This window comes from Medicago truncatula, chromosome 2, assembly GCF_003473485.1.
Source record: "Medicago truncatula cultivar Jemalong A17 chromosome 2, MtrunA17r5.0-ANR, whole genome shotgun sequence".
Taxonomy (NCBI): domain Eukaryota; kingdom Viridiplantae; phylum Streptophyta; class Magnoliopsida; order Fabales; family Fabaceae; genus Medicago; species Medicago truncatula.
This window is the reverse complement of record NC_053043.1, coordinates 35,328,204-35,351,044: the sequence shown is the minus strand read 5'-3', so window position 1 is coordinate 35,351,044 and position 22,841 is coordinate 35,328,204. Positions and strand designations below refer to the sequence as shown.

General features: G+C 31.7%; 1 protein-coding gene and 2 long non-coding RNA genes across 5 annotated transcripts; 1 reads left to right on the top strand and 2 right to left on the bottom strand.

Moving 5' to 3' along the window:
* Positions 1 to 3,005: 3,005 nt before the first annotated feature.
* On the bottom strand, positions 3,006 to 15,524 carry LOC120578389 (uncharacterized). The gene is made up of 5 exons (XM_039831076.1): positions 15,426 to 15,524; positions 5,677 to 5,736; positions 5,470 to 5,582; positions 4,514 to 4,582; positions 3,006 to 3,965 (listed from the first exon to the last, which is right to left on the bottom strand). Exons 1-5 carry the CDS (start codon positions 15,522 to 15,524, stop codon positions 3,887 to 3,889), a joined length of 420 nt encoding a protein of 139 aa, XP_039687010.1. The 3' UTR covers positions 3,006 to 3,886.
* Positions 15,525 to 16,676: 1,152 nt separating this feature from the next.
* LOC25487032 (uncharacterized) lies at positions 16,677 to 20,163 on the bottom strand. Of its 3 annotated transcripts, none has more exons than XR_003009319.2 (4): positions 20,021 to 20,163; positions 19,802 to 19,903; positions 18,084 to 19,534; positions 16,677 to 16,899 (listed from the first exon to the last, which is right to left on the bottom strand). It is a non-coding gene; the product is annotated as an uncharacterized lncRNA (long non-coding RNA). The 3 variants fall into 3 exon arrangements; XR_003009318.2 differs by having other exon boundaries at positions 19,883 to 19,903; XR_003009317.2 differs by having other exon boundaries at positions 18,084 to 19,903.
* Positions 20,164 to 20,829: 666 nt separating this feature from the next.
* LOC112419180 (uncharacterized) lies at positions 20,830 to 21,754 on the top strand. The gene is made up of 2 exons (XR_003009322.2): positions 20,830 to 20,970; positions 21,153 to 21,754. It is a non-coding gene; the product is annotated as an uncharacterized lncRNA (long non-coding RNA).
* The last annotated feature ends 1,087 nt before the right edge of the window (positions 21,755 to 22,841 follow it).

Genomic DNA, 22,841 nt, shown 5'->3' with positions numbered 1-22,841 from the left:
TATAATAAGAGTTTAATGGTAGTAGATTGATTAATTTGTGTGCAAAGTTATTTTTTTGTTTATAATATTTGATATTAGCGTGTTTTCCTATGTTATGATATATTGTACAAACCACACTCTAATTACTTGGTTCTATTTCAAATACATAATCATTAGGATTTCACCAATCATTTATACTTCCAATATATTTTAACACTATATATGAAATAATCATATCAAATACACTAACCAATATACCTATGTACTTTACTCCAAAAGTACAATCAAATTTTGATCATTTCCAAAAAATTTACCCAATCGATAATATATCTTATATAATGATGACTCTGATAAATAATTTCAACCCAATCCGCTGTATAATATAAAATTTAGTTAAATTATTTTACGACAATATATTAATACAAATAGTTGATATTTTTTTATTAAAAAAACTTAGATCCTAAATAGGTCTCTTAATTATATTAGCTAATTTAATTTTAAAAAAAATTAGATCCAATCCACTGTTATATATTTGTTAATTTAATTAAAAAAAATTAAGTTTATGAACCAAACTCATACTGATTAACTAAATTAGTTAAGTCACCAAACTAATAGTCATTATATAAAAATTAAGTCTATATATTTTACTAATGACTACAAAAAAACCTTTTTATAATAATAATAATAATAATAAGGGTGTTGCTAACCGGTGCCCCCGGGGCACCGGTTAAGGAGTAATAAATGAACAAATTTTATTTATTTTATTTTAATTAAAGTGATAAATAAGGCAACTAATTAAAATAAAAAAATTCTTATATATCCTTTCCATTTCATATTTACATTTTTATATCCTTTTCATTTCTTAACAAAAAAAATTCTTCTTGTGGATTTTACTCAAACCAATTTTTCTTTCCGTAAATTTTTTGTGACTCATATTTTTTTTAAACCAATTCACAGAAGCATATGCATAATTAGCAACATTTTCAATTAAAATAAAATCAAAAATAAATTAACAATTCCAAAGATAAAACACAACCAATTAAAATATCAAATACAACCTCTCAAAAAAATATATCAAATACAACATCATCAAATGTGTAAAAATTACAAAATATTCTTGAAAACAAAATAGGATTCCATGCTTGTATCACAAAATAGAAAATTTGGTAGAGTATTGAATACACATTTTTCTTCTTTTAATTAATTGCCTTATTTATTACTTTAATTAAAGTTAAATAAGTGGAATTTGTTCATTTAATACTCCTTAACTAGTGCCCCGGGAGCACTAGATAGCATTACCCTAATAATAATAATAATAATAATAATAATAATAATAATAATAACAACAATTATTATTATTATTACATGGTAGCAGAAAACAGAAAACAAACCAAACACACCCTTAAATTTCAATCTATCATGATGTGTGTGGTTTGTTATATGTGGTCTGTTATATATTTTTCTTAACGACTTCTATACTTGATCTTTATACATGGTAGCAAGATGTACACCTTAATGTTTTGGGTCTATTGTTGATTCTTGGTGCTCGTTGATCCACCTTAGTTGAATGAATATATTTTTTGTATTGGTGTTGGGTCTTGCAAGAGGAAAAATATTGAATTATGTTAACCTGTAAATCAGATGCTAGGTTCGGTAGAGATACTATATTATTGCCCCTGGCTCAAGGTTTCTGTATAACAACATAAGGAAGTTTATTTCAGGTTTACTACTTTCGGTAGAAATGTGAAAGCAAATGTAGAACAAGTTGGTTGGAATTGATCTCTAACGGAATTATGCCATGATAAATCGTCTCAATTTGAACCACATTATTGGTTTCAAGTACGTTGCTAGATGATGTTGGAAGATAAATGTGAATCTCAAAACATGAAGTGTGTGTGTGTGTGTGTGTGTATGTGATTTGAAATGCCATGTTTCCATGTTTAAACTATATTTCAACATGCAATCATAATTGCATTAGAGTATACTCTAGCCATCCGAGTTTGGTGCGAAAGTGCTCGCTGTAAATCTTATATCAAATTTGATTTCTAAGGATTTAAAGAAAAGAAATTCATAACATAGCCTAAGATAGCAGTGTATTTATTTTACGGTAGCAGGTATACCTAAAGCTAATTAAGTATGTAAATAAGAACATAAAATGAGCTATCCTTAAATGAAAGTGTTTCGTAAATTTTTATTTTGTGGGATAAGATTCATTCTTATTTTATTATTGACATTTACATACGTATATTCAATCGAATATCAAATCGTTAGCGTTTCTTAAAATTCTTACCCATACTTCTAAATAGTTAAAAGTGAGCAGTATAAAATTCTTACTTTGAAGAGGGACAATGAAGCGAGATTGTTAGTGAAGGATAACATTATTCGAATTTAATCATTTATTTTACTCGGTTCTGAAGTTCAGGCATAACAATTGTATAAGCTGTTTTGTAACAAAAGAAAATGTATAAGCTCTTTATGGATTTGCTAAAAAAAAAAAAACTGTTTATGGAATATTGTTATTTTTCATACAATTAGAAGCCAAATTGATATATCCCTTTAAATTGAGATGAAAATTTGCTAGATGATTTTTTAAGAAGATATTGCTGACAATTACTCCCTCCGTCCCAAAATGTAAGCAAAAATTGGTCAATAAAAGTTAATATATTTGGTTCAAAAAATTTACTAGATACATCAATTTATGTTGATTCATTTTTTCTTACATATTGGGACGGAGGTAATATATTTTTGTGTTGAATAGACGAAATGGTAAACATCACAAAAACACACAGCAAGGTTTCGGGTTTGAACCTAAATGAAAGCGTCTACTCTAACAATTTTGGCATTTCCAGTTGAACGGATGCTAACAATTATAAATTTAGTGCAGAGTATACATGTACCACGTAATTTTACTATATACTCCTAAAAAAAGTAAATTGTACAATGTTTGCAAAAATATCTCGAATAGAGTACGTTACAAAACTTTACTTTATCGCCTGGTCCAAACTGAGAATAATGAAGGTAAAAAATGCAAGAAAAAACATTCAGAAATTTTGTACATTGAAAGTTACTCAATTAAACTAATTAAATACACCCATTTATCATTGCAGTCACAAAACGTCCATTGATTTTGTCAACAAAAGACCCTCCTTGTAGGACTGTGCTGATTGACCCTTGAATACTAGCATTACTCACAAAGAACTTCAACTTAAAACAAATTCTGATGTTGATTTTGCAATAACCAACCCTAGCAATATCTACCATTTTTACTATTACATCAAAATAAACGGTAACTAACACATTTTGACATTTTTTCCCATACTTCCTTAAATTTGAAGCTTTGTAATGGAAATATAAACACACCAAATCATTGTGTTGATTAACAATTGTTGGAATGCCTCCATTTTCTTGCAACTTCCTCACACATACTTGAAATTAGAAAACACGAATGATGGAATGGTACAAGCTCCTTTATTATGTGATTAATCTTCGTCTGAGAAATAATCATCATCTCTAGGAGGACCACTTCTAAGTTTTCCTTGTAGTTCAAGATTCTTGGGCACAACAAGTTCAGCTTTCTGACCTGATGTGGAGAAATATCTCTCAAGTAACATCTAGACAAAAAAAAATGACGATCATTCCATAATTGTCTTCTCTTCTCATTGGCACTTCAAAACAGGAAAAACATGAAAATATATATTCTTAAAACATTCTTTTATTTTTAATAAATGAAATATATTTTCATCCATGAGATGTCAACTCAGTGCTAAGAGTTTGATCTCGTAACCTCAAGGAACAAAATTCAAATCTCCTTAGAAACCATTGTAAAATGGAAATCAACGTCATTTTAATCAATTATAATTTCTCCCTTCCTCATTATTTTTTATTTTTTCCAAAAATGTTAATTTCCCTAAAAACATGATATCACAAATACACTTATCACGACAGCATAGGCATCTTGTTTCTTCTGCTGAGACCTATTCACGCCCCTGAAAGGGTTTTAAGCGTGTCAATTCCACAGTAAAGTAATAAATTCCATACAAATGTTTCTTGAAATCTTTCAAAAGGATTCTTGTCTGTGTGTGTATTAATATAAATTTGACTTTCACACTCTATAGCGTCGATAGCATGGTAAATACAAGTATTTCCTCCGAGACTAGTGATCACCGATGAGAGGGTTGGTAAAACACTTTTCTTCTAGGCAAACACCTTTATATCCAAAATGGTTTTAAACGATTTAAAATAAATTTATGAAATATTTCTCAAGACATTCAGAAATAACATGCATACTTCTTTTGTAACCCAAAAACATGCATACTTCTTCATAAGCATTTATTATGGACCATGCAGGTTTCAATTTCTGCCTACTCATTTAGTACTGTTACAATATGTAATTCTAAATTTATAAAATATAAAAGATAAATTCGAATTCTGCAGAGTTATAAAACGACACTTTCAGGAAAAGATCCAAGTAGTATATGAACTGTGCCATTTCATCCAAAACAGACAAACAATAAATAAGTTTAAAAGCACTTACATGTTGATCATTCGATCTATGGCGGCATTTGTCGTCCCATATTCATCGTGTAGATATACTCTCCAACCCCTGAAGTTAGAGTTGAGATATAACATAGAAATAAAAATTGTGATACAAAATAATTACATCAATTTACCAACCTCTATTAAGTGCGAGAAATAATATTCAAATTTATTGCCAAATACTAAATAAACATCAGAGCCCAAACTTGATTTTCCTTTCGGTAACGAAAGACCAACAATCAGTTGTGTTTTTAAGTAACTTGATTTTCCTTTCGGTAACTTCATTAGCCATTTTCTATTTATTTCCATAGGCATTCCAGGATAGCTTATGAAAACAAATTTTTTTTTTTGAACGGCAAAATAATATGAAAGCAACTTATATCTAATATGAAAACAATTCACCTTTATTTTATCTTTTGTTGTAGAAATATCGTAAGCATTTAGATGATAAACGGTTATGCTATAAGCGCTTAACCAAGCTTTTATCCAGACAGAGCCCAGAGCACTTTCTATGTTTGTGAATTATTGGAGGAATATCTTGGTTCTCGTCATTTAGCAGTATGTAAAATGAAAAGAATAGCACATGAAAACAACTTATATGAAAACAATTCACCTTTATTTTATCTTTTGTTGTAGAAATAGCGTAAACTTTTAGATGATAAACGGTTATGCTATAAGTGCTTGACTAAGCTTTTATCCAGACAGAGCCCAGATCACTTTTTATGTTTGCGAACTATTGGAGGTTTATCTGGGTTCTCGTCATTTAGCAGTATGCAAAATGAAAAGAATAGAATATAATATACAAATTTGACACTAAAGAATGTGCTTGTGAATTGTGATCAGAATATAATGAACATTAACCATTCATCCCTTTTCTATTCATTTTCTTATTTTGGAATCTATAAACAAAGATAAAAGAATTTATATTGTCAACACTATATTACAATGGATTACCACTCAGCAGCTCGAATAGCAAGCCTTCCAGCAACAGAACGAACTATGTTTGACTGTATCGTTTCCTCTCCATCAGAAGACTTTGAAAGTCCAATTATAAACTCATCAGCTTCCTATAATTCAATATCATCTTGGTTATCTCTAAGGTTACAAAACCGATCTTTATCAACCGAATTTTAAGCCTCACACATGACAAAAGATCCAGACCTCTTCTTCTGCGATGTTCATTATCCGGACCTCGAGTTTTTGTCCTCGCAGTTTCAAAACCTAAAGTAAATACACGATTATAAGGATCGATGGCTGATGATGAAACACAAATAACACAATTTCTTTCAGAGTTTTGACATACTAAACAACAAAGACACGGTATTCCAAATCCAATGACTAAACTTACATACCACCGAGCATCACTAATAAGCACACAAATGCTTTCATAGTTTCAACATACTACACAACAACACATGATATCATCCTCGGTGACAAAGACTCTAATATGCAAGGGTCGAATGACTACATTAGCGACTCCGACCTGTGTTGGAATTGACACAATATACATTTCAAATATCAATCATTGATTTCCTCACTCTACTCATTTTAGAGGCGCCAAATCAGAAGTAAATTGGATTCAATCTGTTTTTTGAATTTTTACAAATTCATAATAAAGGTAATCAGATATGCAGTACAATGTGTTCGAGCTTTGAATAGGAATTCGCTGAATTGGGTAAAGATCAAAAAGAGCTAAAACTATGTTGCTGCTGTCACATCTTTTTGCGAAACTAAAGTTTCAGCATGTTTAGTGGTTGATGAAATAATTCGGACATGAAGTCATGTTTAGTGGTTTTCAGCTTATGCACTTTGAGCTAGAGCTTGCTGCATCAAATTGTAACAGATTTCTGGCTAGTTTTTCATGATTTGTATTGCAATTTTATCCATTTGATTGGTGTTTGTTTTTGCTTCTCTTTGGCACATATTGTTACTTCAGATGAATGTAATAGCATATGTTTGTGTTTCTGAAGCATGGGTACTCCAAACATGGTGGTGATGTACCCGTACCAGGTACGCACCCGAATTGGGTACGTGTACGGTACGAGTACCTTATGTACCAAGCCGTACACATGTTTACTTAGTTGATTCGTCGTGGTAGATGCAGCAAAAACGTACATGTAGTGGAAAAAAAAACTTTAAGTATGTCACATTTTTATCTAAAGACACTTAAATCAGATGATAAAATCTTGATAATGCCAACAACTTTAACTTCCATATAGAGATTTCCTTTTCATTTCGGTTCAAACTCAATCGTAAGATGGTTACAAATTCACTTTTATTAAATAAATAAATAAGATATTTGAGATTCAACCTTCAAATTTAAATATAACATACAATATCTCTATCAACTAAGTGGAGACAACTTAATGGTTTAATCTCAACTGTATTGTGAATTTGTGATTAAAATAATAAAAAAATCACAATTCTCAACAAAAATAATTGAAAAGAAAATAGAAAAAGTGCAAAATAATCTAAGAGCGCTGCTAGCTACAGTCACTTTGTCACACGCCATCAAGCACTCGCTCATCTATCATCCCACGTCAGGCATTCTTTTACTGGTTAACCGGCTCAGCCTGTTGGGGATATTCTAACTCTTATTTTATAAAAAAAAAAAAAAAAAAAAAACATTCTGGCAGAAACACTTTCTCATTTGATCCATTTTCTTGGTGGAGGCTAGAGCTTTGATCCATTTTCTTGTGTTTTTGTTAATCTTGGTAGATTCGATATATCATTATCAACTTAACGTTCTAATTGCCTAGTTTTTTAATTGAAAGAAGTGCGACGTGGCTTTAGTAAATTGTCGCTATCAGTTCTCATAATCTAATCCATAAGCTCTTCTCAATTTCTCTCCCTCTAATGTGGACGCAGCCCTTGAAACTCTTCCACTCATTTCCACCTTCAATTCATGCAAAAATTCAATCTTTATCAAAATTAAATTCCACCCAAAATCTAAAAACACCATTAACTTTGGAAGAACTTCCTCCAAACGCGCTTCGGAGGAAGAAAGATGAAGAATGGAGAGGAGGGTTCTCTCTTGGTGTCGACTTGGGAATGGCTCGTACTGGCATTGCTCTCAGCAAAGGATTCACTTTTCGCCCTTTAACGGTAACGCTTTTTACTTTCTTTTGCTTTTTGTAATCTATGTTATTATGTTTGTTTTGTTGTTTTTTTCTGGGTAATCGTCATTGTGGCTACTCGTTATACATTCAGGGATCAAAATGACTGTTACCCTGTTGTTTTTTTAGTTTTAGTTGAAAATTTTAATCAATTAGGGATGTGATTTGGTACTATCTTTTGGTTTGTTTGTCCATTTTGTAAACACAGTTGTAAAATGTTAGGATTAGCACTGACACTTCATATTGCAAAAAAACGTATTAGATGTCTGACACGTGTTAGTATGACACAAACCTATAATACATAGGTATGGTACCCGGTACGGGGAACATACCTAGTACGGGTACGTTGATCTAAAACCTCAAGAAAAAGATTTTCCAAGTGAGTTAATACAAGTGTTGTTGTAAAAACATGGGTTAGAAAAAAATCAATTATAATAAAAAATAGTAGTATAATACTATTCGTAATTGAATCACGTGTTTAACCACACTTCTATCATCATGTTTCAGAGATTTACATTTTTTGTCCACCTCCACCGTTTTCATCAAAAGCAAGAGAGAGAATCGAAGTACAATAAAAAAGCAAAATAGTTTTCGGTATTTTTCCACTGCCTGTACGTTTTTGCTGCATCTACCACGACGAATCAACTAAGTAAACATGTGTACGGCTTGGTACATAAGGTACTCGTACCGTACACGTACCCAATTCGGGTGCGTACCCGGTACGGGTACATCACCACCATGTTTGGAGTACCCATGCTTCAGAAACACAAAAATATGTTATTACATTCATTTGAAGTAACAATATGTGCCAAAGAGAAGCAAAAACAAACACCAATCAAATGGATAAAATTGCAATACAAATCATGAAAAACAAGTCAGAAATCTGTTACAATTTGATGCAGCAAGCTCTGACTCAAAGTACATAAGCTGAAAACCACTAAACATGACTTCATATCCGAATTATTTCATCAACCACTAAACATGCTGAAAATTTAGTTTCGCAAAAAGATGTGACAGCAGCAACATAGTTTTAGCTCTTTTTGATCTTTACCCAATTCACCGAATTCCTATTCAAAGCTCGAACATATTGTACTGCATATCCGATTACCTTTATTATGAATTTGTAAAAATTCAAAAAACAGATTGAATCCAATTTACTTCTGATTTGGCGCCTCTAAAATGAGTAGAGTAAGGAAATCAATGATTGATATTTGAAATGTATATTGTGTCAATTCCTAACACAGGTCAGAGTCGCTAATGTAGTCAATCAACCCTTGCATATTAGAGTCTTTGTCATTGAGGATGATACCATGTGTTGTTGTGTAGTATGTTGGAACTATGAAAGCATTTGTGTGCCTATTAGTGATGCTTGGTGGTATGTAAGATTAGTCATTGGATTTGGAATACCGTGTCTTTGTTGTTTAGTATGTCAAAACTCTTAAAAAAATTGTCAAAAAATGTAAATCTCTGAAACATGATGATAGAAGTGTGGTTAAACACGTGATTCAATTTCGAATAGTATTATACTACTGTTTTTTATTATAATTGATTTTTTTCTATCCCATGTTTTTACAACAACAATTGTATTAACTCACTTGAAAAATCTTTTTCTTGACGTTTTAGATCAACGTACCCGTACTAGGTATCGTACCTATGTATTATAGGTTTGTGTCATACCAACACATGTCAGACATCTAATACGTTCTTTTCAATATGAAGTGTTAGTGCTAATCCCAACATTTTACAACTGTGTTTACAAAATGGACAAACAAACCAAAAGATAGTACCAAATCACATCCCTAATTGATTAAAATTTTCAACTAAAACTAAAAAACAACAGGGTAACAGTCATTTTGATCCCTGAATGTATAACGAGTAGCCCAAATGACGATTACCCAGAAAAAACAACAAAACAAACATAATAACATAGATTACAAAAAGCAAAAGAAAGTAAAAAGTGTTACCGTTAAAGGGAGAAAAGTGAATCCTTTGCTGACAGAATAACTTTTTATTGGATCAGGCAACCATTTTCAAGTTGCTGCTGCGTCCACATTAGAGAGAGAAAGAAATTGATATTGAAAATGAAAAGAGCTTATGGATTAGATTATTTTGCAGTTTTTCTATTTTCTTTTCAATTATTCTTGTTGAGAATTGTGAATTTTTTTATTTTTTTAATCACAAATTCACGAGTGTAGATCCTCTCCATTTAGGGAGGAAATTGCAATCTAAATTTCTATTCATAAAAAAAAAAAAAAAAACATGACATGTGGAAAAATAAGATATTAATGGCTGTGATTTACTTCTAACAAATACGCATATCAATTATTTATTTCAAAAATAAAAAATAATAATATTTCCTTACTCGTTTTCAGCAACACACCCTTCTTCTTCAACCTGCACCGTCGGTACTGTGCATTTCCTCCTTCTCTGTTACTGAGTTGTTGTGCATCTTTCCAATTTGAATTGGACCTCAGAGACATAAATAGACCAATTTCTTTTAGGGGATGGATGAACAGACTCATTGCCATATGACGGCGAAACGATTACGAATTAGAACAACGATGACAACATGAATACGAGTAGTAACAATGACGTAACACAACTATAGCGGCAGTACGATGAGGTGTGGTCGAGAGGAAGGGGCGTGGTTTTCTGTGTTTTTTTAATTAAAAAAATTAAATTAAATATTTGAATGAATCAGAGCCATTGATATCTTATTTTCCGTTTTTATGAATAGAAATTGACATTGCAATTTCGTCCCTTAATGGAGAGGATCTGCACTCCAAATTAAACAATTAAGTTGTCTCCGCTTAGTTGATAGGGATATTGTATGTTATAGTTAAAGTCGAAGGTTGAATCTTAAATATCTTATTTATTTACTTAATAAAAGTGAATTTGTAACCATAAGAAAATGAATTTGTAACCATATGACGATTGCGTTTGAACCGAAACCAAAAGGAAATCTCTATACCAACCAAAGTTAAAGTTGTTGGCATTATCAAGATTTTATAATCTCATTTAAGTGTCTTTAGATAAAAATGTGACAAAATTAAAGTTTTTTTTTTACGGAAAACAAGATTCTTTTATATGATGAAATAAAGATAATACCATCAAAATAACTACATATGAGAATGCCTATGACCTTTGAAAATGGTTGCCTGATCCAATAAAAAGTTATTCTGTCAGCAAAGGATTCACTTTTCTCCCTTTAACGGTAACACTTTTTACTTTCTTTTGCTTTTTCTAATCTATGTTATTATGTTTGTTTTGTTGTTTTTTCTGGGTAATCGTCATTGTGGCTACTCGTTATACATTCAGGGATCAAAATGACTTTTACCCTGTTGTTTTTTAGTTTTAGTTGAAAATTTTAATCAATTAGGGATGTGATTTGGTACTATCTTTTGGTTTGTTTGTCCATTTTGTAAACACAGTTGTAAAATGTTGGGATTAGCACTAACACTTCATATTGAAAAGAACGTATTAGATGTCTGACATGTGTTGGTATGACACAAACCTATAATACATAGGTACGATACCTAGTACGGGTACGTTGATCTAAAACGTCAAGAAAAGGATTTTTCAAGTGAGTTAATACAATTGTTGTTGTAAAAACATGGACAAACTAATCAATACATTCATTCCTAATCAATACTAGGTATGTTCAGGCACTCAAGGGTATACAAGGTTCAACTAAAAAGGTCGAAACACGAAATCTAACATGCACTCTGCCTTAGCTCGCTATGGCGAGTAAGGTAGCTCGCAGTGGCGAGCTGCGTCACGCAACTCGCGAGGCGAAGGGGATTACTCGCCATGGCGAGTTGAACCAAACAACTCGCGAGGCGAAGGGAAGGGGCTCGCGTGGCGAGCGATGAAGCTCATCACTCGCGAGGCGAGGATCATAGCTCGCCGTGGCGAGCGATGAATGTCGCTACGGCCAGGCTCCCTAAATTCACAAAAATCCGTCGATCCACATGGTTCTAAGCTTGTTTTTGATTCCAAAGTTCGTCCTAAACATTATCTATGGTCTAGGGACACTTTCTACATCAATTAAACCAATTCTCACCGTTTGATCATCAATTCTAAGGTTTTGACCTAATTCCAAAACTTCTCTAAACTAATCCTAACTTTGTCAATTAATCATCAGAATTACAGCAATCAACGTTATTGAATTATTAGTCTCACCCTTACCTTGTATGAAGAAAATCGCAGCACTCTTGGTCTCTTGCTCCTCTCTAAGCTTTTCTCCCTTTTTCCAAAAGTTTTCACGTACAAATAGTTTTTCTAAAAATTAGGTCTTCCCTATTTATATCTTTTCTTAATTACTTATCTTATCTAACTTTCTCCCCCAAAACTATCTAAAATATCAAAACAGCCCTCAACTAAATATTTTATATAATTTTCAAATCTTTATTCTATTTAACAATAAAATAATTCTCATATCATAATCAAATCCTCCAAAACTCATAACTTATCACGTCATCAATGAAATCACTAAATTCACCACAAATCATCAAAACATATCAAAATCATGCATATACTATATAATTATAATATAATTGCCTAAACTCGATTAAATAACGATTAAACGAAAGTGGGCGTTACAAACAGTGAGCGAGCTGGTAAGCGAAAATTAAGTTTGATTCTGCCAAGAATTCGCTTAATTGAGCCGTGAGCGACCCGTAAGCGAACTGAACCCAGACCTACTGTAAGCTGGTCGCTTAAGCGAACTAGCCGTCGCTTAAGCGAACTGAGTGTTAGTCAGCCTTTTTCTGAACCTTGCTTCGTGCACTAAGGGATCCTTTTGAGTACTTCTAGGTGTTTCTTTTAGCTTGTATAACCCTTGTATAGACATAAAATCTTACTTAAATTATGATGATATTTAGTTGGTTAACTTTTATGAATTTGAAGATGTTGGAATACTTGAATCAAGTGAATGAAACATGTTGCATTAAGGGGTGGTGAGTCATATAAGCACATATGCATTTGTCGTTGAGTTGTATGCAGATATACACAAGTGGAGTCAGTTGCATAAGCATAAAAACGATGAGGACTTCGGTCCTGGAACGCTTTGTCGTTCAAAACGATGGAACACTATGTTGTTCAAAACGATGTTAACGATGAGGACTCATGTCCTGATAAAAGAATGCTTTAACCATTCTATAAAGATGAGGGCTTCGGCTCTGATATGGTACCACATGCATAGTTGCATTTGTTGAGGAGTCTTAGTGGAGTTGTCATGTCTTGCATGAGTCTTAGAGGTGAAGTTGGGTTGTTGCATGAGTCGTTGTTTACTGTTTTTATTACTGTTGGATGTTGAAGTTGCTAATGATGCTATACTATACTTGATGAATGATTACGATGTTAGGGTGTTAGATTCATTTATGTTATTATATATTATTATTATTGTTTGAGAATCTCACCCCTTCTGCTTGAAAATGTTGCCCTTCCTATGGGTAACTTGCAGGTGATCCTGAGTAGTAGGTGGTGGCTCACAGTGTCTAGGGCTCTGATACGTGGGATGGGATTTTTATTGCTTGAATTCTTTCCTATGTATCAATTTTGAAATATTGCTGATGTAGCCCTTTGGTGATTGAATTTTATGTTGAAATGGCTTTTATGCCAAGAATAATTATTGGAGACTTATTGATGTTGCAAATAATCCGCCGTGAGTTTAATGATAATTTTGTAAACGACGTTTGACTAAATAGATTTTTATATACACTCTATTTAGGAAATTTCAATATGAAGAAATGTGGCATGCCCGTTGTGATTACTCTGATTATTGACGTAGTATTATTATTTTAATTGATTTTGGGAAACGGGGTGTTACAACAGGCACGTTGGAAACACAACAATGAAGATAAGCGTTATTAAATGCATTAGATACATGCATTGGCAGACTCCATAGGTTGTGGGAGGGAAATTTAAAAATTGAACTTAGCTTGATGAGTACGAAAAGCACTAACGAAAATTACATGCTTAGGTGATTGAGGGAAAATATTAGGTTAAAATTAGGGTGAACAATAGCTTCATCAGACAAGTTTTAGTAAGAAAGATATTGGATGATATTAAATTCATTAGTTGTTATTTTTTGATTGAGCTTGTGAGTATCCAAGGACACTGACACATTTTTATTGAGAGAATTCACTTCTAGTTTTGACTAGAATTGGGTGTTACCATTTTTTATTTTGGACGAAAATTAATTGCGGTTTTCATAATTCTATCTGCATAACTACAACTTTTGAATAAACAGCCGACCCTAATTTTCTTGTGAGAGAAACTCCAACTTCTCTCTAACCTTTCTTTCTCTTCATTCATCGAGGATGAGCGATTTTAGGTCATTTTTTGGGTAAAAATCGCTCCTCTACATCTTTTTTCCTCTTTTCTTTCAATCTAAATAAGTGGTTTTCACATATATCAAGTTTTTCCTTTTGTGTTTTTTGTGATTTCGTCGTCTAATTGCGGCGTTGTGTTGGTAGTCGTCTTGGGCGACATTTGATTTCGTGTCTTGTCGCGGTATTAGTTTAGTTCCCGTTGAATGATCAACATCAGTCGATTACAAATTCAATCAATGATTTGTGCGTCAATGTTGCAGATCCGGAAACATGAGTTTTTCGGTGACTTAAATTTTATCATATTATTTGTAGGCATTTTGCCGTTTTATGCTATTAACTATGGTGTTGTGAGTTTGTTCGCATATTCACCATTTACGTTTTTAGCGATGTCTGTATTTGATGTGATATACTTTATCAATTTGAATGAATGAATATCGTTTAGTTTTTGTCAAAAAAAAAAAAACTACAACTTTTGAAATAATAGTTTTTTTCTTTTTTTTTTATTGGTAAAAAATAATAGAGAAAAAAAGAGAGTAAAAACATAATGAAAATATAAGTAAGGGTTATTCTAAATAGTCGTACCAATATTTGGTCCAAGTGGATTGTATTCTATGTTGCAAGACCACCATGGGAGGTGTTTAAAGTTATTTTGCATTAAATACAATTTTTTTATTTTGTTTTTTTAAAATGGTAGTACCCATATAAATTTTCTTAAAAGTTTGTTTGGATGAAGGAATGTTTTGAGGTAATGTAATGTTTCGAGATAATTCAAATACATTTTGCTAAATTCTATTGTTTGGATGATGATTTGAATTTTTTTATAAAAATGATGAACATTTATGAAGTATTTTATTCAAGTTAAATTTCGAGAATATCAAATGGTATCTAAAAGCTAAGAAATTCAAATTTATTCATTCTTAAAATTGATTGCATTTTGGTCCTCACATTTTCCAAAATTTTCAAATTGACCTCAATAAATTTCAAAAAATCACAAATTGACCCCTCATTTTTCCAAATTTATAAAGTGACCCCATATTTTTTCAAATTTGGTCCAACAAATTTATAATTTATGAAAGGTGCCCAAAAATGATGACAGTGAATTTTTTTACTACTCCATCCAAACAAAAATATTTAGAAGAAAGCAATTTAATTGATTCATTTTAATTGTCTAGAATTCTAAATTCTTCACAAAAAATCAATTATCTCATCCAAACACTCTAAATGAAAAATTAAGTGATGAAAACATAGTGTTTAAAGGATTTTAATAGAATTTCTCAAATACACGACTATGTTCCAACTCAAATTTTATTATTTTCTTTTTTACTTTTGTTTTGAGTTGTTTATGTTGCAAATATTCCACTATTTGCCTTCCATATAAAGGTTCATGTCTTCTTATGGGCATAATATAAATGTTAAAAGTGTGTTGTTCCACTACGCAAATTTTCTCATTAGAGTCTACCTCTCCTACTTCGTCATCTTGTATTCCCATCTTCTCCGAAGGACGTGCAAGAGGGATGAAAAATATTTTCCTTATTCTCCCTCCATCTTCTTGCACCATCGATTTAGCATTAGGTGTCTAATATTTTGTTGTAATAAGTGTTATGTTAATGAAAATGTATTATGAATTCTTGATCAAAGAATAAAATTTGTTTAATTCTTGCCGATTTATATTATGTCTCTTTAAATTGTCATTTTAATTTTTGCAATTTTAATAATTTATGTTATTGTAATTGAAAAACTAGTTGAACACTATTCAATTTTTATAATCCGAAAACAATCAAATATACTTCGGGTTATAAAATCCAAATGAGATAAAATGGTCAAATTGGAGGGCGCATGAGAAGTAAGTAGGGTGAAAAAAGAAATTAGAAAGAAAAAAAAAACCAACCTTATTTATTTTACAAATCTCAATTATAAATGGCCCACCAATTCTTTCTTAAATTTGCTATAAATACATAAATTGTGTTTCATAGATTTAGGGTTTCAAATAAACACACTTGCGGCAGCAATCTCCATGAGTTTGTTTTAACATAGTTCCTTTGTTTTAACAACAGGTATATTCACATGAGTTTATTTTAACGTTGTTCCGTGCGTATCCGCACGGGCTAATTTATCTTTGTTTACATCTTAACAAATATTATATATGAGATCATATACGCGCAATAGTCGGTGTCTATAATCAACAAACGACAACATTATACATATAATAAATTATGTTAATGCATAATAACATAAATATGTAAATAAATACCTAAAGATTATTTAAAAATTTATTTCAAAACAAAGGAATTTAATGATAACAAAGATTAAAACGCAATTTCAAGAGTCACAAAAAGGCAATTATAAAGTATTTTATTTTATCTCTTTCAAAAAAAAAAGTATTTTATTTTATCATTAGTGTTCCATCAAAAAAGATTTTTTTAAAATAAAATAATGTTATAACTGATTTTATTTATAAAAAAAAAAAATCAAAGCATAAACCATAGAACTTCTCTATTAGGAAGTTGAAAGAGAAAATGAAACATGCCAAGATTTAAGGTTTAGTTCAATGGAACCACTTCCACCCGTTGTTTAATGTTAATAATAATGTATACTTCATCTTAGATTCTTAAAAAAAAAAAAAAAACTCTATTACTTTTTACAACTGACACACATCATTGAAGATGGAGCAATCAAAGAAGATAGAATAAACATGCTAAACTTCCGAACATTGAAGAAAAAAAGACACCATTCACTAACTGTTAGGTTAGGGTACATAGAAGTCAATTTGAAAAAGTAATACAACTAATTAATAGCAAATGTAATACAGTCAAAATATGGAGCTCATCTTCTATCTTGCTTTCATCATCCCACATCCCATCATATTGCACTTTCATCTCATAACTACTATCATATGCAATGCAATCTTGTACTGCGCAAATCATGTGCATTGTCTACTTGTTAAAAACACAAAACCAACAAACCAAATTACTCACATAAAGAAAAAGTGAAACAAAAACTCTAAAATCAACAAAATTAGAAACCTATGTAATATGAAATGAAAGTGATAGAAAAGAATAAAGTAATAGCAAAGGTATGCTTAGCAGTAAGTATTTGAGACATTTAGGTAATTATGATCTTAGCTTAAACTTAAAGTAATGACAACCCTTGATGGTTCAAAAAAGTGTTCTTTTTTGCACTTAGATAGTTCTAGATTATGTACTGAAATGTGTACATTGTTTGAAATCAAATATTCCATGGATTTTGATAACAAAAAAAAAAAGCCAAGAATTAGCATATTTGTCAACAAAAAATAAATAATGTGATTCATTCTTGAAACATTCATTCTTAATAGAAAAGTGGTGACTATAGGTTGTTTGTGTTAACATGAATCATTTGTAAAAGTAAATACTATAGCTATGAGCATGTAACACGACAAACTTCAAAATTCTAATCCCCAACATCTCTTTTCTATTGGAAGAAGGCATATTTCTTTAGTAAAAAGAAGAGTAAAATGCACACAAAGGGTAGTGTGTATTTGTACATTTAATAAGTGCAATAGTATCATATTCCTAAGGGAAGAGCTTGAAATATATATGGATCATCACAAGACTTTATACGGTATAGACATGTCCCATCTTATATTGATATATTATTGGAGAAATTGGGTGTGATTGGGCAGAAACATGTATAGGAATACTGAATCAATGATGAAGGAGAGATGTGACTTTGGTTCATCTGTCTATGGTTCAGCAGTTGGACCACTTTGAACACTGCTATTCCCCTCACCCACTCACATGGAATCTCTTATTTTGAAATAAAAATTAATGGCCTAATATTAACTATTTAAATTAATGTCACCGTGGCAGCAGATTATAATCAGAATTAGCATTTAACTCCAAGGCATATAGACCTTCTAAACCCCTATTAGCAAGCAGCCGAATCCAACATTTATGACAGTGAAGGTGGCATGTTGTGAATTTATTTGAAGTATTGTGGTATATACACAATCCGGTCATAATTTCCTATCACTACATGAAAGTAACCTCAGATAACTACCGATACTAAGATATAGTAACATTGAGGTACAAAGAATTAGCAGAACACTCTTGTCACATGAGTCATAACCATATATCACCTGATTAAAATGCAATTTTTATGGCCAAATTCTGACATCTATCACCACTTCATTGTATGCTTTCTACATCTATCACACACACCCTGCACAATAAATCGAACAGCAATAATAAAAGCATATAGTCATTGGTTCCATGATCAAAGTTGACAACACACATATATATGTAAAAAGGAACCAATCAGAGCAATGTGAAATTTCCAAAAGTTAGGGAGAAAAAATCAAGATGCATGTGACATGAAGATAGAATATATGGAAGGATATAGTGAATAACATGCATTAAGGCAAGTATCTTGGTTCTAATGGGTATCTCAAGAGAATCACAATCATACATATAACTCCTTTACCTTTGTCTAATGATACATTGAGTAATTGTTAAAAAAAAGAGTGAAATAAAAGATGTAAGAGGAGTGTGAATATTTGAAATTGGAACCAAAAAAAAATATCTATGTTGATGAAACCTGTCACCTAGCACTATGGTTTCTAGTCACCTGAATTGAATATAGATGATGAAATGTTCCTTGCCACTAAATGACAACATATAAGTTTGAGTCTTGCAGCTTAATTCCTATTGTGTGTAACAGTTTTGAGCCAGACTACCATAGCCCACATACAGTTCCACACCATTTCAGGATCTATATGCTTGGTAGTACTACTCTCTAACGTGATCTTGTCTAAAGTAGATAATAATAAAACAATAGCAATACACTTTGCATGAACTAAAAGTTTCTTAATAGATGAAAAACCACACACCAAATACCAAACCAATCCCACATACATATCAATCATCCAAATCAAAGTATATAATATTAATCTCCCCCTCTTCTATACCACAATTATACATCCAATAACCCCATAACCTAACCCTTCCAAATGTTAAGTTAACAAAAAAGAAATCAACACATTAGTTCCTTTCATGAAAAATGGAACTAACGATAATACATATTAGAAAAGAAACCAACATTAAATTTCCTTTCATCTTATAGTGAGTAAATCTACCAACCTCACCACCCTAAGTAATTACAATAATACATTAGAAAAAGTAAAGAAAATAAAGGATATGCCGTAAGTCTAAGTTCTTAAAGGTTTGTAGCAAACACATAATTCTAATATAAAAGGCTTGCAAATCTAAAGAGTGTATTTTTTCCGCAGCTTGTTAAGAGTATTGATATTGATTGATATATAATGCTAAAATCATACACATAGCCATTGATGCCTCAAATAGACTCCTTGAGTATGTGCAGGGAACACATGATCTGTCGAAATTAGTGCATAAGAAATATTGATCTAACCTTTACTTGTTGTTGAGCTCTTTAAAATGAAACATGCCTTCATCACAAGTTAGTTTGAAAACTGTTAATGTCTTTAAGATATGTAGAAGAGTAAAAAAACTCACCTTCAAGCACTGCAAAGTGGCTCTATTATATAGACATTTGGTGTCTCTCCAATGTAAACTTGATGAAATTAATGAGAAAATAGTATATGTTAATAATATCATCTTTTCACGAGAGAATAGTATAACAAACAAAAGCAAATATTTTCTCATGGACATTTATCAAACACCTTCAATGCATTTTATCCCTACTATTGATTCTAACCCTACTAAAGTACCCACCCCTCAAAATCAAGTAGTTTAACAACTAAGATTGATATTGGGATAACAACTCACAAAATTTTAACAGTTTGACATGTAAACTTGCAAAAGGAACAAATAATTTTACCTCCTGAAATCTGTAAAGAATGATAATATTATGCACAAAAGCTGATTAGAAAAAAGAAAAATAGGGAAGATAGAAATTTACCAAGAATTGATGTGGTCAATGCTTCCATCGAATAAAAGAACAGCAAGAAACAAACCAGCAAGAACACAAAAATTAGGATAAACAAAAAAACAGCAATAAAAAAATAGGAAGAAGATGGAGAAGTTGAGTTAAACTCACCCAATCCATAATTTTCCATGAGTGCAATACAAAGTCTCACTGCCAAACAAATATCCTGAAACAAATTTGATTGTGAAGGAAAACTGAATGCACACAACCATTATATACATCATCAGCGCCACACAGAACACTATCACGACAAAACCGCAATCAGACACCAATTGACAAAATCAAAAGAAATAATTCAAACCTAAACCCCACCTCCATGGAATTACCTTCGAATCAGAAAATCAGAATAACACAATTTATCAGTGAAATGCGGTGAACCCAGGAATGGATTCGGAAGATACACAAACACCTCTTAAATATCCGGCGAGAGACATGCCCACCAACAACAAAACGAAACTGCAATCAACAAAAGAAGACAAAACCCATACAAAATGAAAGGCAAATCTAACCCCACCACAAAGAAATTATGGACCCGAATTCAAGTACCGGCCCCATTATCTGACAAATCCAACTAAAATCTCTGCACAATCCGTATGAACGTCGGGAACGCGCGAAAAAGCCATACAAAGAAGTCTTCTTGAAGCAGCTTTTGAATTATAACACAGAAACTGACATAAATCCCCAAAGAAGAACGGGCCATCAAGGAGTTGGATCTAGCGCAAACAACCCCTCCTACAGGAAGATGTCTCTAGAACAGTTAAGATTATAGATATGTATATGCCTTTTTATTTATGATTCCACGATCCAGTTCTCTATTGATTCATATGTTGGTTTTTATTTTTTATTTTTTTATTCTCTGCTTAATATAGATCTACAATCTATCCACCTTGCAGGGAACACTGTAATGAGCAACATGTTGAAGATTATTTTTTTCCTTCGTCGTCATCATCTATCAAGTGTGATTTCTTTGATTAAAAACACAAGAGGGCGCATGTTCAAGTCAACTGGGACGTGAATTCATCATCATCTAGACGGGTGTTTCTCTCATTTCCATCCTACTTGTAAGTGTGCATCTCAATATATGTTAGCTCCTTATGTTGTCTATAAAAAATGAAACACAAAGGCATAATTATACCGTAAGAAAATATGATCATGGTAATAAAGTGTATCTATTATATGGATTTATCTATTGTTTCGAAATATATATTTATTATTTGAGTAAGCTTTGTTTTATTGATGACAGAAACAAACTAGATCATCAATTTCCGATCCTTTGCCAAGGCACGACATTGGGAACACTTCACTACTTCATCAACAAGAAAAACAAGATTGATGATGGCGACAAAGTGAAGCTATGTATTGATGACGGAATGTCAAGCACATCCTTTACAAATCAAGTAAAGGTTTGATGAATTCCCGACCATTGAGGTTTGGTTGGAATCAGCAATTGTTGCTTCAGCTAAAGGGTTATAAACATCCATTTGTTTTGAAGAGGATGAAATGTTCAAGATACTAGTTTCATTGTTGTGAACAATGTTGTCATCTTGTGTTTTTGGTTTCTCTATTTGATTTGGATTGGTGAATGAATTCAACACATGAGAGAAATCAGAAATAGTGACTTGGTAATAGAGATGCATTAGTATTTGATGCTCCTTCTCTAGACCTTCCAAGTTTTGAACCGTTCATTTTCTTTCTCAAAGACTCTAGTGACAACCCATTCACTCTACAAAAACTATCATTATATGGCAACTATTGTAATTTGTAGATTGTAAATATACAAATCCTTTACCTGTTTCTTCAAATACTACAAAGAATAATTTATAAAGTTGGTGAATTTTGTTTAAACTATGTAATTGACGTCTCCTCTATGCTTTTACCCATACTTGATTATGTTTTTGAGTTGAAAGCAAGAAGTGTCCGTATTTACATTGCGATTTGATAAATTTTTACAACTCTCATTGAAATTTGATACAAGATACGATTATGACATAACTTTTTACATATGGCAACCAACTAATGATTCTAACATTTTACATCTATAAATACTCTATTAAATCCTGTTGACACAATGCCAAAAGAAATAACCAAGAAAACAATTTAGTGTTAGAAAAGAACGTTAACGATAAACATGATCTAATATCACATGAATGCCAACAATAAACTGAACATTATTTTTCTCTAAAACATCACTTCAGATACGACTTATACCCTGCTTTTGAATTGGTAAGAAGTTTCTGTCATTTTGATGAAAATTTTATTCTTGAATTCATTTTCATTTTTCGAAAAACACCGATATTTTATTTTATCATCAATAATAAATTCTTAGCAAAACCTATACAAATTTTAAACTAAATATCTTTCAAGTTTACTTCTATATTTAGAATTCAATCAATAACCCAATTTCATCCACATACGCGCTTCAAGGAAAACACCAAATCATACACCGTATCTTCTTTGATACCTAAAATGTTGGTGTATGGGCTCAATTTCCTTGTCCAAATTGGTTCATACTAAAAGCACAAGAAACAGTGTCGTAAAATAGATAATATCAAAAATTCTCAATCAAACATGAATAAGAAAAATACATCCAATGTCACATACTTTAAGAAAAATTCACACACATTTCCTTTGCAAATAAAATAGTTTAATCAATTATAAAATCACAAACAACCGACTCAATGCAATTATGCGTAAGATGTTTGCTCTTATAACTATATGATCCGGATATAATCAATCGATTAAGGCACCACAAAGAAATAACCTGCCACCAAGGCAATGCATATGAATGCATGATCATGAAAATGAAAATTAAATCCCGTCACTTAGGCACCCCAAAGCAATATGATATTAACCCACCACTAAGGCACCACAGAAATAACATATATCTCACACCGTCATGAACATGATCAAAGACAATATTTTCAATAAAACT